This window comes from Peromyscus californicus, unplaced genomic scaffold (assembly GCF_007827085.1).
Source record: "Peromyscus californicus insignis strain IS unplaced genomic scaffold, ASM782708v3 Scaffold_12__1_contigs__length_115047231, whole genome shotgun sequence".
In the NCBI taxonomy this organism is placed as follows: domain Eukaryota; kingdom Metazoa; phylum Chordata; class Mammalia; order Rodentia; family Cricetidae; genus Peromyscus; species Peromyscus californicus.
The window spans coordinates 5039194-5053013 of record NW_026294413.1 but is presented as its reverse complement, the minus strand read 5'-3'; the positions used below and the strand labels follow the sequence as shown (position 1 = coordinate 5053013).

The following is a 13820-nucleotide window of genomic DNA, read 5'->3' as shown; positions in this document are numbered from 1 at the left end:
ATCACTGGGTGCCTAAAGTCTCTATGGGAACAACATCTGTAATCCCAGGGATACCCCAATGCCTAGCCACAGTGCTTATGTGAGGGAGAGAAGGTTCAAATAATGTTTGGTGGGTTATTTGTGAAAGTCTGGTTAGGAGGAAAATGAATTAGTAATTTATCGCCAAATTGAGAGAGAGAGAAAGGATGATGATGATGATGATGATAGATAGATAGATAGATAGATAGATAGATAGATAGATAGATAGATAAAGCTTAACTTTCTCTCATTATGAACAAGCTCCATCATCTTCCAGTAACCTTGTGATGAGAACTGGGCTGTGGCCACATGGGTGTTGGAGGAAGGAAAACATTCCTGATCAAAACTCCAGCAGGAGCAGACAATTTCTGCAGAGCTTTGCTCTGTCAGCAGGTAAAATAGGGTGTATCTGTGGCCCAGACATAGGCATCGCTTCACTAAAGCTCCACTAAGCTTTGTATGGGGGGGAAGCATATCAAAGAAGAGAAAAATTAGTGATGATTAAAAAATAATTTAATTTTAATTTCATGTTTATCTTCATTAGTTGGATGTCCTTCAAGGCTATATGTTACTTTTACAATTTTCCTGATTTTGTATTTTGGCTGTATTATAGGACAGAAAAAGGTAAAGTAAACATGTGATGTCTGACTATACCACTTCTCAAATTCTGTTAGCTACTGGCATCCAAAGTCACAAGCTGGACAACTTGGTAGTCATCATTGCCAATGTTCTTCTAGCTCCTTTCCCTGTACTTCTAAAAATCATTTTATTATAACATAATTTTCCCTCCCCTTTCACCCTTTAAACTCTCCTATATACCTACCTTGGTCTCTTCCAAATTCATGGTTCCTTTTATTTCGTCATTGGTGTGTGTATAGTCTGTGTGAATGTGTGTGTGTGTGTGTGTGTGTGTGTGTGTGTGTGTGTGTGTGTGTGTGTGTGTGTTATGTGTCTAACTATATAATACAATATGGTCAGTCCTGTTGTGGGATATTATTTTAAAGTGTGTTATTTTTGTTTATGTTGCATTTGTTTAACTCTGTGAAGCCGTGTTACTGTGCCTGTCTAAAACACCTGATGGTCTAATAAAGAACTGAACGGCCAATAGCAAGGCAGGAGAAAGGATAGGCAGGGCTGGCAGGCAGAGAGGATAAATAGAAGAAGAAATCTGAGAGAAAGAGGAAGGAGGAGCAAGAGAAAGAGGAGAGCATCAGGGACCAGCCACCCGGCTACACAACCGGCAATGGAGTGAGAAATAATGAAAGATAAAAAGAAATCAAGAAAGGTAAAGGGCCAAAGGCAAAAGCTAGATGGGAAAATTTGGTTAAGAAAAGCTGGCTAGCAACAAGCCAAGGTAAGGCCAGACATTTATAATTAAGAATAAACCTCCATGTGTGACTTATTTGGGAACTGCGTGGCAGGGTCCCCCAAAGAGCAAAAACAAACAATAACACAGTACCATGTAATGTTACTTATATTTATGTTTTCAGGACTGACCATTAGTATTGGATAATCAATTGACATGTTCCTCCTTAGGGAGGTCTGTTGCTTTCAGCATTCCTTTAGTCTTCCATCTAGGGCTTTGGATGAGAGCTTGTGAACACTCCCCATTCCAAGTTAATCTGTCTATCAGTGTCTTCCTCCTTCAGGCCATGTTTAGACATCCTGTTGGTGAGACTTCATGAATGTAACTTTTCTAACATTTCTAGAGTAGACATGTTCTCACAACAAACTTTCTATTCCTCTGGCTGTGGCAATCTTTCTGCCACTTCTTCCCCAATGGTCCCTGAGCTGTAGGTGCAGGAACTGTATTGTAGATTTAGGTCTTGGTGTCAGATTTAAATTTACTTACAAGTTGACTCCTTTGGCTAGTAAACCTCAGAGATACCTGAGACTTATATAAATATCACTAGGCAAAATTAAATGCAATGTGAAGTTAAATCGTTGAGTTTGAATCCAAGATCATTTTAAATTTTCTTTAAGATCATGTAGTCACTTGATATCTGGTGAAGCAAAGTTACCAGACATTCTATGCCTGGTATTCCCAAGTAAGATTAAAGCACTTGATTCTGCAGATTAACCTGGGTCTTGATATGACTAACCTTGGGATTCTTACCTCCATACACCCTCAACTCTGTCGTTTTAAAAATCTGGATGTATAAAATTTGAGACATATAACAGAACCTAGATCTTACTGTCACTGGATTTTGCTGTTGTTGAAATACTTCTGTATGTCTTCTACTTGATATAATTAACAGGAAAGCTGATAATATTCCACTTGTGGTCTAATTTGGCTCAGTTGAACACCTTTCTAATTTAAATTCTACTGCCCTGGCGTGTTTGGCAAACATAATCCCCAGAGTTACACCTTTATCATTACTGTATTCATAATATTTATTATGAAATTGTTTGTGGAATAAAGATCGGTCTCTGCTGTGGAAGTGAAATGTGAAGCAGTCCCCCATTAAGTACAAAGCGGGGGTTATCTAACACTCAGCATTACTCATCTATGTCCTCTGTGGGCTATGTGAGATCAGCAATGGCTACTCCTGAGCCTGGAAGTCATGTTATACACCTCCTGATTCATTGCTGACCTTTTAAGACACATTCTTCCAATGTTGTATTATCTTTCCATTATGTGAAAAGACAACAGTGTTATGGAAAATGATGATGGGCAATGCAAGGGTTTGGGCTCCAGTACCTACGACAATTTTAAGAAATTCTCCCTCTGGAATTAAAAGGACAAATTAAGACTCAGAATTCATGCTACATTCTCCGAAGTTTCTTTAGCACATACCAAAACCATTTGCTTTAGCTACTGGTGAGGTTCTGCACTGAAAATAGCAGAATATAGGAAAAGATATAATTTAAAAGATAATTCTTCATCAAATATTTCTAAAAATCAGAATAAAAACAACTCATCTTCAAACTATTTTTCATTGTTGTAACTGAGTATGTAAAGGTTTTCCATCTCATTCACCTTGGCCAAGTAGAACAGGCATGGGGTTGCATGCTTCTTCCAGGAGAAGTGTTTCTTGTCATGATGTGATGACAGAGGAAGAGTTCTCTTGAAGTGAGGCAGACCTGGTTAAATTAAAGTTCTGTAACTTATAACAAGTATAATCTATCTCTTGTCTTCTCAAATTTTTAGTTTGTTGAATACTAAACAAAAACAAGAAGAATTAGTATACACTCACCTCTGCAGACCCTGAGTGTTAGTCTATGAAAAAAAGGGGGCATTCAGGCAATTAAATAAGTTTATTTTAATAAAAATAGATTGTCATTACAAATGCAAGACAAAACTAGGAAAATTTTGTCCCCAATCTTGAAAAATAGTTTGCGTAAATGGTCTAGGAGAGCAAGTAAGATTTTCTGTTAGTTGAACATCAGCCTCCCATACTTTGTCCTTTCCTTATATACTTACCAAGCACTTCTGGGCTCTCTTCCTTGGGAATTGCTAATTTCCTATTTTCCATTAGTTTGGCTTGCTATGGGGTGTCTTTCCATGATCTTCTTTGGCACTGAGCTCTTACACACATAAAATGTAACTTAGTTTTTGTCTTCTTCTCTCTTCACCATTTCACAAGCAATGATAGAATTCCCGAACAAAGGCATTTTTCTTTTGAGTTTGTAACAGTGCATCTTACCATATCTTAGAGTTTGCCCTGATGTGATGGCCTCCATCTGCAGCAAGAGGTGGAGAAGAATACTGTGATAATACAGGAGAGGCAGAGTGATTTCCCAACCTCTCCTATTTTTTTTTCCAATTTTCAAAGGTATAGCCTTTATTTGAAATAGAGTTATACTTTGCCATTTATCTCTAAATAAACAATATCTACAGCTACTTGATTTCAGAGATTGGCAAAATATACATGATGCAGTGGCCACTAAGTCATTACTCAACAGATTATCTACTACCTAAATATCTACCATCTATTTTCATCTATCTATCATCTATTTATGTATCATTTATCTGTAATCTATTTATCACCTATTTATCTACCATATATCTGTCACATCTAGTTTTCTGTCATGCAACTAGTTATCATCTACCAATCACCTATTTATAACATCCATTATGAATCTGTCATCTGTCTTGTATCTATCACATCTATCTATCTATCTATCTATCTATCTATCTATCTATCTATCTATTTATTTATCTATCATCTAATTTGTCATCTATCATCATCTATATATCACCTATCATATGTGTGCATGTATCATGCCAAAATGTCTGCTTACTTTATTGTCAGGCTTCTTCAAAGAGCACATTCTAAGATAGATTAAGTTCATATGACTGTCTTCTCTGTCTGGGTGCCAAGCTTGTTGCCATACTGCATAATAGTCCTTCCCCTCGGGGCATGGCAGATCACTTTCTGACCACTTGGCAGCATACAAGGCATTTTACAGGGGTTCCCGGGTTCTTCCAAGAGAATTATGAGAGCTACACCTGTGTCCCCAGGAAAACTCTGAGTTAATGTGATTGGCCCTGCATTTCTAGTGCAAGCCTCTAGCAATGAGGCAAGGCCTGGGCTGGGGCTGATTTGGTATCAAACTGTGGAAAGGCAATGGGAAATGTAGGGTTTCAGAAACAGAAAAGAGCTCTGAAGACTCATGTGTTCTGTTCTTCTGCGGTGTCTTTTCTGACAGTTGGACATCCAGCCTCTTCTTAAGCACTTCAAGAGACAGGGCTTGGTGGGCAGTTCACCTTTTCCCTCCTTACTTTATAATCTGAATAGCGATGCCATGAGAGAAGATGAAGAGTTGGGTTTGGGTCTTGCCATGTTGGGTCCAGTGAGCTTTTTGTGTTCCTTCTCTAACAGTTCCATGTACAATACAAAAGTTTAAACCTCAAATAAAACAGCTAATGGGTAAACCTTTCCTACTTCAGATGGGCGATGTATTTTTTTAAACCTTCTATGCTTACACTAAATGTGACATATTAAAGCCATCAGTACTTTATTAGTGACTAACTGCTGAGTGAATGAATGAGTGAATGAATGATTCATTGCTCCTCTCCACCCCATCCACATGGGGTAGAAAAGTCTCCATAAACTTAGCATTGACACTTGGTCCCCGAAGTCAGGATAGGAATACAAGCACACACACTTTGTCAGTGCAAATTCAGGCTAATGGTCTCCTTTGAGCATTTAGCAGTAGTGCCCGTCCACCTGGCATTGCTACAGACACCAGAGATTCAGAATGAGAGTGTATTGCCAACCACTGACCTCCGCTTTTAATCTCTTCCAGGAATTTCTACTACATCACTATGTTGCGGGACCCCGTGTCACGTTACCTGAGTGAATGGAAACATGTTCAGAGAGGGGCCACGTGGAAAACCTCTCTCCACATGTGTGATGGAAGGAGCCCCACCCCAGATGAGCTGCCTACTTGCTACCCAGGGGATGACTGGTCTGGGGTCAGCTTGCGGGAGTTCATGGATTGCAGCTACAACTTGGCCAACAACCGGCAGGTGCGCATGCTGGCTGACCTCAGCCTGGTGGGCTGCTACAACTTGACTTTCATGAATGAGAGTGAGCGCAATACCATCCTGTTGCAAAGTGCTAAGAGCAACCTGAAGAACATGGCCTTCTTCGGGCTCACGGAGTTCCAGAGGAAGACACAGTTTCTCTTTGAGAGGACATTCAACCTGAAGTTCATCTCCCCTTTCACACAGTTTAACATCACACGGGCTTCCAATGTGGACATCAATGAGGGAGCCCGTCAGCACATCGAGGAATTGAACTTCCTGGACATGCAGCTTTATGAATATGCAAAAGATCTCTTCCAGCAACGGTACCACCACACCAAACAGCTAGAGCACCAGAGGGACCGCCAAAAGAGGCGTGAGGAGCGGAGGCTGCAGCGAGAACACAGAGCACATCGATGGCCCAAAGAGGATGGGGCCACAGAGGGGACTGTCACGGAGGATTACAACAGCCAGGTGGTGAGATGGTGACCCTCCGCCTGCTCCTTTTTCATGACCGGGAGATGAGCAGGCACCTTGTCCTGCTGTTGGATTACACTGAAGAAGGAAGCTGGGTCAGGCTGAGGATCTCTGGCTGTGTGTGACTTAATTCAAATGTCTGCTTCCTCTTCGTCTTCAATTCAACTGGAAATTTTCCATCTTGTTTTCTTTTTTCCTTTTCTAGACATTTTCTGATCACTGATATAAGTGGGGTGGAAATGTATTGAACAGACCACTTTAGGGGGTCAGAAGAGAGGCCTCAGAAAGGAGACAGTATATAGTATCTTTGACACTCACAGTGGGTCAAGTAGGGAGCCTGAGGCCCACAGAAGTACCCAGGAAAACCAAAACCATGGCTTGTATGCTCTGCTGAATTCATCACAGTGCACCCAATAGACCATTGGTCTGTTTAGAGAAAGAGAGAAAGACCCTTCTGCCCTTAGATGACCCTTCTCACTCTGTGTTGAATTTGGGAACTGTTCAAATGAGGTTTAAATCATGAATAACATGGTTTGTCTCTGCAGATGGTTTTAAACAAGATTACCATAATACTGACCATAACTAGAGACTCTTAGCCTACAAACTCTGACATCAGAGCCCTAAGCCACAGGTCCACTTGATCTTTTAGGGGATAGGGAGTGAACACAAGGTAGGGTTGGTTATGACCCTGAGAAATGAACACTGATGGGACATTTTGGGGAACACACTTATTTAGTAATGACTAAGGAGATTGTACTTTATCAGTGTTAATCCTCCAAGTAAAGAATAAATTTTTAAAAATTAGGAGAATGAGAGCAAAGAAAGCAGAAGAAAACCTCCATTTCTAAGCCAGCTTTAGAACCTTAGTTGTTACATTAAAAAAATGTCAGACTCTTGCCTTTGTGGGGCAGACACCTTCTCAGCCAGGTTTGAAATTCTGCTATCACAGAAGAAAAGATGTTTTCAAAAATCTTGAGTTAAAGTACAGGAGCTGAACCAATGAGGACACACAATACATCCCAAGTCAATATATGAGTGGGGCCAGGAGCTGCAGCATGGCATCCGTGAGACAGTGTTATCAGTTCAGAAGGACGCTGCATCTGACATTTACAGGGTGCTTAAACCGCTGTCTTCCCACACAATCATTGCCTGTTCCATGGCTACAACCAGAGAATCAAACTACAGCATAAAACTGGACCAAAAATATGCTGCATTGCCCTAGGTTCCTTGGTTTTACCCTTCCCAAGCCACAACAACAGACACTTCTGGAAAGGGATAGGAAGGAGGGAGTAGAAAGCCTTTGCCTCACATTCAGTGGAGGAGCAGAGTGAGTAGAAAGTTTTACAACATGTTTGTAAGATCAATTCTTTCAAGCAGCTAAAGGCCAAAGGCTTGAGACCCAGAAATCAGAGTGGAAGACCTATTTCACTGATATCCTATGTGTTTGATGTTTAAGCCAGCTTTACACAAGCCACTTCTCAGCCTTCAGAATGTTCTCTCTGGGGTTGAACGGCCATCATCTCCCAATGTTTATGGAGGGACTGATGCAAGGGAGCCTAGCATCTTTTGTAGATTCCAATGGAGAAGTAGCTTTGATGTTTCTCTTACTGTGCTTGGCGTCTAGTGTACTGAATGAAATGATATCATTGGATGGCCTTCTTGCGTCATGCATGTTCTAAGAGAAGCCCCATGCTACACCTTCAATATATCCAGCATAACAAGGTGGATATTGCTAGTCCTCATTATATAGCTGAGAAGATGAAGCCCACAGATGGGATGAGCCTTCCTTAAAGATTGTAAGGTGGACCTAGCTGGCCACAAAGCACAAGATCTATATTCATGTAGTGCTTCCTATGTAGGGTAAATATTCCTGCCAATCATAGAAGAAGCCAGATGTTCTTACACTGAAGTATTTGCTCCTGATCCACAGAGGTGGCATAAAGTGATAGGTCTACACTTGCAGTAATCCTGAGTCCTTCTCCCCTAGGGTGAGTTCCCCCCTCATCCTTATCTCACTGGTGAGCTGAGAGATGGAAGACTTCTTTAGCAACCATAATTTTTGAGTCACACACAAAAGTAAATTTAAAGTGGGACAATTAATTATGGCTTTTTCATTTGTACAGATGAAGCCTCTCAAAATATCCATGTATCGCTTTATGATGATTTGCTCCAGAGGAGGTAGGGAAAGGGCGAACGGCAGAGGGATGAAAAGAACACATTCAGTCATTGAGATCTAATGTTCTGCCAAAAATGGAAACCTGAAAACTGTGCCTCTGCCATCAACTCTGATACACACATACATACATGCAACACACACACACACACACACACACACACACACACACACACACACACACACCCCCTCAGTGTTTTTTCAAATGGAAAATCAAAACAGACTAGAAAGCATCTAATTGATTCTTTTAAACTCACTTTACATTTTTAGCAAGGAATCCTGGAAGCAGCCCCTGCTACCACCACATTATTCCTCTGGAATCTTAGAGTTTGTATCAAAAGGCTTTCCGCCACCTCAAGGCTGAGTGTAGGATGTGTGACCCTCCCTCCACTTGGAAGCAGACAACAGAATGATGTGAGAAGGAGAAACCATCTCTGTGTTGGCCCCAGGCCAGTGCTAAGTGAATTGGAAAGACTAGCATGGGCTCTCTCACTCATAGAGTTCCATTCGGAAGCATCACAGTTGTCATATCCCCGGGGTCCTGCTTGATAGAAATGGAGAGGTGGGATATAGTGCATTCTCTGAAAATTGACTGCACAGCTCCATGCTGGGTGATGCTGCAGGAAGAGATGCCAGTGGCAGACACAGGAAGCTAAGGATGCATAGGAACTCATCAGCCTTAAGGTCTCAAACCATGTTAACTCCAACTACATAGACAGGAAAAACAATCCCTAGATAATTCCACTCCTTGTGTGCTTCTCCAATTCCCAGGCAGGTGTTTTCTCCCTTCTCTTGGCAATTGCAGGAGAAGACAGTGGACTGGAGTACATATGGGTGTGTGTGTGTGTGTGTGTGTGTGTGTGTGTGTGTGTGTGTGTGTGTGTGTGTGTGTATGTGATGTGTCACACACATTTTGTTCATATTTTGATATGGACTAAGACAGATACTTTTTTGTCTCCTTCCAGCTTCCTAGAAGCCTATTCTTGATACTGGGGAAAACAATTAATAACTTCACCAATCAATGTTGACAACACTTAAGAAAAATTATGTTACTAAAAAATATAAAGATGTGTTTCTTTATCAAAAACCTAATCAACAATTTGAACTAAAGATCTTCATTTGATCAGACCATTAACATAATAGTTTTAAAAGTCTGGATGGAGAGGAGACTAATCCTCTCTTATTGCTTCTTCATTCTAAGACATAGCATCTACCTCCTGGCCCAAGGTGTCTGCTCTAACCACAGCCACCTAATTTTCACTCGAGAGAGTGGAGTGGAAGCACAAGGAATCACAGGTACTGCTCGCAGTCACGTACCATTGGCTGGAGTCAAGACATCAGCCACATCTAGTTGCAGAGAAGTCAAGAAAATGTCTTATTTCTCAGTGCTGGGTGTCTTGATAAGTGGGGGGGGGGAGCTCGATTGTTAAAGAAATGGTGGAAAATTAATACTGATAGAAAATTACCAGTCCCCCAAACAAAAGGAAATGGAAAAAATGCCAAGTCCTTTTCAGTATCGTTTATTTTCTCATCAGTTTTACAAATGATGAGATTAAAATTCACTCTGTCAGCATTTAATGCTTTTCACAACATTTTGTGTAGTATCTCACTTGGCCTGCCTTACATTCTTATGCACTGACAGGCATTTCCATTCTTTTACATTTGATCATTTGGAATGAAGATTCAGAGGTGTTGGAAGACCCCCCCACACACACACACACACATACACACCAGTTCTCATTCATTTGCAAGGAAGTTGCTCAGAGCCTATGGTCTTTCGGCCTTGGAGCTTTTCCTACCACTATATTCTGTTTGGCATCAGTATTGGGACTGGGAGTTGCAAGAATGGGAAATCTAAATCTTTATTGATTTCTGTCTTCCTTCAACTTGTTGTTCCATGGCTACAACCAGAGAATCAAACTACAGCATAAAACTGGACCAAAAATATGCTACAGTGACCTAGAAAATGCCATGGACAGGTCCAGTAGACTCTCAATTCTGCCCCCAGTGAAGAGGCCTCTTCCTTGAACGAAATGGCTCAGGAAAAGAGTGGTACAAGGGAGTCAGAGAAAAACACAGGAATTCAGGGGGGACACTCAGATACCTGCAGCTGGATGTCGGCCCTATTCCACCCTCAAACTATCTATCCAACACGGAGACTGAGGGGATAAGCTTACAACTCCAATGGGACACACAACATTCAAGAAATTCAGAATCAGTAGCTGCCTGTTAGGAAAGCTTAAGGGTTGATCAATAGGACCTCTGCTCATAAAATGCCTCCCTCTCTCTACTTTTTCCCCACGTCACTGGTATTTTATCAGCAGCATATCGTTACAGTTATTTCATATTTTATTTGGTATTCTTTTGCCCATTGCTGGAGGATGAAATGCTTTAAGCTGTAATAAATAAACAACTTCACCCAATCCATCTGATTCCTTACCAGACATGTCATGTGGCTGAGAAGAGGGTCAAAATGGGGTCACACAAGACACAGAGGACTACAGACAGTAGGGCAGCTCTAGAAGAAAGTAGGGCCCAGAAGGACAGACCACCCAGAGACAGATGGTTAAAATATGTGCCAGTCAATAGTGGAATACAGAAAAATGGTGAAGACATAGCTTTTGTCCTTAGGATAAAAGGTAGCCCAGAAACATGTGACTTAATTCTTCTAGCCACTTAGAAAAGCACAAGATGGGACACACCCACAAGCAGAATTAGAGCCTCAGGTAGACCTGGGGTCTGAAGGCTGACTAGAGAGGAAGAGTTGGACTAAACAGAGAGCTGTTTTTCACACAGGCAAGAACACTCGGATGTGATCACAGCTGTGGTTTTAGGTTTTCCTTTTCCATGGTTGTTATTGTGTGTCTGCTGGTCACCAGAACTTCATCTGAAAGCCTCCAGGCTGGGTGGTGGGCTGGCTTAGGTGACCAACGCTGCCCAGTTCATGACTTCTGGGGATAATGCAGCTGTTCTTTCTCTCAACACTTCTGACTTCCCTTCTTATCCTGTTCTGTCTCTACTGGACACTAGCCAGTGTCAGCTCCGTCCTCACCATATTCACCAGGACACATCTGAGTGAATTCTCTGAAACTCAGTGAGCCCTCCTAGGCAAGCAGGGGAATTATGAGTTTTGTCACCTCTGGGATACAATAGCCGTGGACCCATCTTCACCGTCTGTCGTCAGAATTGACCAATAGCCGTGGACCCATCTTCACAGTCTGTCGTCAGAATTGACCAATAGCCGTGGACCCATCTTCACAGTCTGTCGTCAGAATTGACCAATGGCCGTGGACCCATCTTCACAGTCTGTCGTCAGAATTGACCAATGGCCGTGGACCCATCTTCACCGTCTGTCGTCAGAATTGACCAATGGCCGTGGACCCATCTTCACCGTCTGTTGTCAGAATTGACCTCTCTGCAGCAGTGCTGAGAGCCCTGATTCCTGGCCTGTTGTGAACTCTAGAATGCTCGCACGCCTCTGCACTTCTCGGCAAGGACTGGGGGTCCCTGATGGAACACTGGAATGCTGAATTTGCAGACACTGACATGAAGGTGTTTCTGGAGCCTGTCTTCTTCAATATCCACAGGACAGACTGCAGCTGTTTACCTTCAGCAAACTGAGGGTGACTCTATGAGATCTATGTTCTGCCTCACTGTGGGAAAGGCCAGAGATCAGGACTAAAAGTCCTCAGCTCTTGCTGGGAAAACAATGTCCTGACAAGCAGTTTTGTGTGACTTAGCCGTGATCCCACACCTTCCATCTCCTTGTCATTCTTTGTTTGAATCATATGACCAAGAGTTTTCTTCCAGAAGTACTTTCTGGGTTTTGCTTGCATTTTGTTCTTCTTCTATTTTTAGTGTATCAAATCAATGTTAGAAAAATCTAAATCTTTATCTGGTGCCCCATTCTAGATGTAAGATAGTTATTCAATAGATGCAAATTATTTCTTCTAGGAGGTGTTTCTTCTTTTGTTTCTGTGCAGTATGTATGAACTTGGTTATTAGGAGACTATATTGTGACATTACCAACCTTTATTGCTATTTAAAAAATAATAGTTTGTAGAACTGAGATTCCCATTGATGTGAAGCACAAAATTTAATGAATAAGTTAACATATTAAACTGTTGTGATGTCAAGAATAATTATTTTTCTGGTGTTTTTGTCAGACTTTGATACAAAATGGAAAAAATTATTTGAATACTTCAAGGCATTTATGGAATCAAATCCACAGGATCAGTTTAGTCAAATTCAAGAAATTCACGCTATGGACACAAATGTGGTTATTGAATTTGAAATCGTAAAAGCCACAAAAGACAAGGAATGTGAGGACTGGAACCATTTAGATTCTGGGGGGGTCAGGGACTTTTCACAGGCTCTCAAACACATCAACTTCTAATTCTGTGCTTCTCTACATCTCTCACTCTCCACCTGCCTTTAGTACCTTAAAATTGAATTGGCCACAAAAATATGGGATACCTCCTGGTGAGGGGGGGATATGAGGTGAAGATTAGAGAAACAACTGGAGAGAGGGAATCAAGGGTGGTAGAAAAGGACCCGAGGAGCCCATCAAAGAGAAAGGGAAGGAAAGGAAAGGAGGAAGCCAGAGCAGAGGAAAAATAAAAAATAGAGGCTAAGGAGGGTCTCTTCACTCATTCAATCTGTGATGTGGCTAAGACTCAAAATAACTAGTTCCTATAATGTGACAAGGACTGAAATTCCAGGGTAGCAAAATTTCCCTCATTTACAAAACCCTCGAGTAACACAACTGTCATTGTCTTTTTCTGTCATGGAAATAAAACTGTAGATTCTTGCCTTGCTTATGGGTGAGAAATGTCCTTTGACCAAATCCCCTCTAGTGGGAATCATGCAGAAGGGAAACTTGGCTTTCTAACAGCTGAAAGAGCCACAAGATCTGTTCCAGAAAACAGTGGAAATTAAACACACATAATTTCATGCCCTCTGGACACAGAATCATACACTGACTAGCACACATACACAGACATAGAGATGTACACACAGACACATGCATACTCATAGGTCCCCCCCCTCTCTCTCTCTCTCTCTCTCTCTCACACACACACACACACACACACACACACACACACACACACACACACACACACGGCTTTTGCAAATTTTCAGGGAAACCTAATCTAAGAGAAAAACCTAGACTCTAAGGTTTATGTCCTTTATTTATCTTAGAAATACATTAGTTTCCCACCACATACCCCTTATCCTAGCAGTTATGACTGGAGATTCCAAGTAGATGATAATTACACATATACCTTATTCTTACTGTAGATCTCAGTGACCAAATTTCACCTTGAATTTTTCATATTTTTTGAGATAGGATCTTGTTATATATCCTAGGCTAGTATTGAACTCTAGGCAATCTTCCTGCCTTGACCTCTTGAGTACTAGGATTTACAGGAGTACATGACAACACCCAGTTCATTTTTTTTCACTTAAATGAAGCATTATACATCTTTTCTTTGACATTTCAAAATTGTCAGGACCACTACTTGATCTTTGTGTCCATTATTAGGTAAAATAAGAGTTATTTGAGCCCAGCACCAAGATACAAATATAGTGGGTCTGATAACTGAGATGCCTAATATGATGTCAACCTGACTGAGCAAGAATGCCAAAAGCCAAGAGGCACATCTCTGGACATATCTG

At 41.4% G+C, this 13820-nt stretch overlaps 1 protein-coding gene across 1 annotated transcript in view; it reads left to right on the top strand.

Annotated features, from left to right (window-relative positions):
* Hs6st3 (heparan sulfate 6-O-sulfotransferase 3) overlaps positions 1 to 12283 on the top strand; it is a 436747-nt gene extending 424464 nt beyond the window's left edge. Inside the window, exon 2 of the mRNA XM_052732464.1 lies at positions 5272 to 12283. Coding sequence (XP_052588424.1) covers positions 5272 to 5980 — 709 coding nt within the window. The 3' untranslated portion in view covers positions 5981 to 12283. The remainder of the gene's footprint in view (positions 1 to 5271) is intronic.
* Positions 12284 to 13820: the final 1537 nt, after the last annotated feature.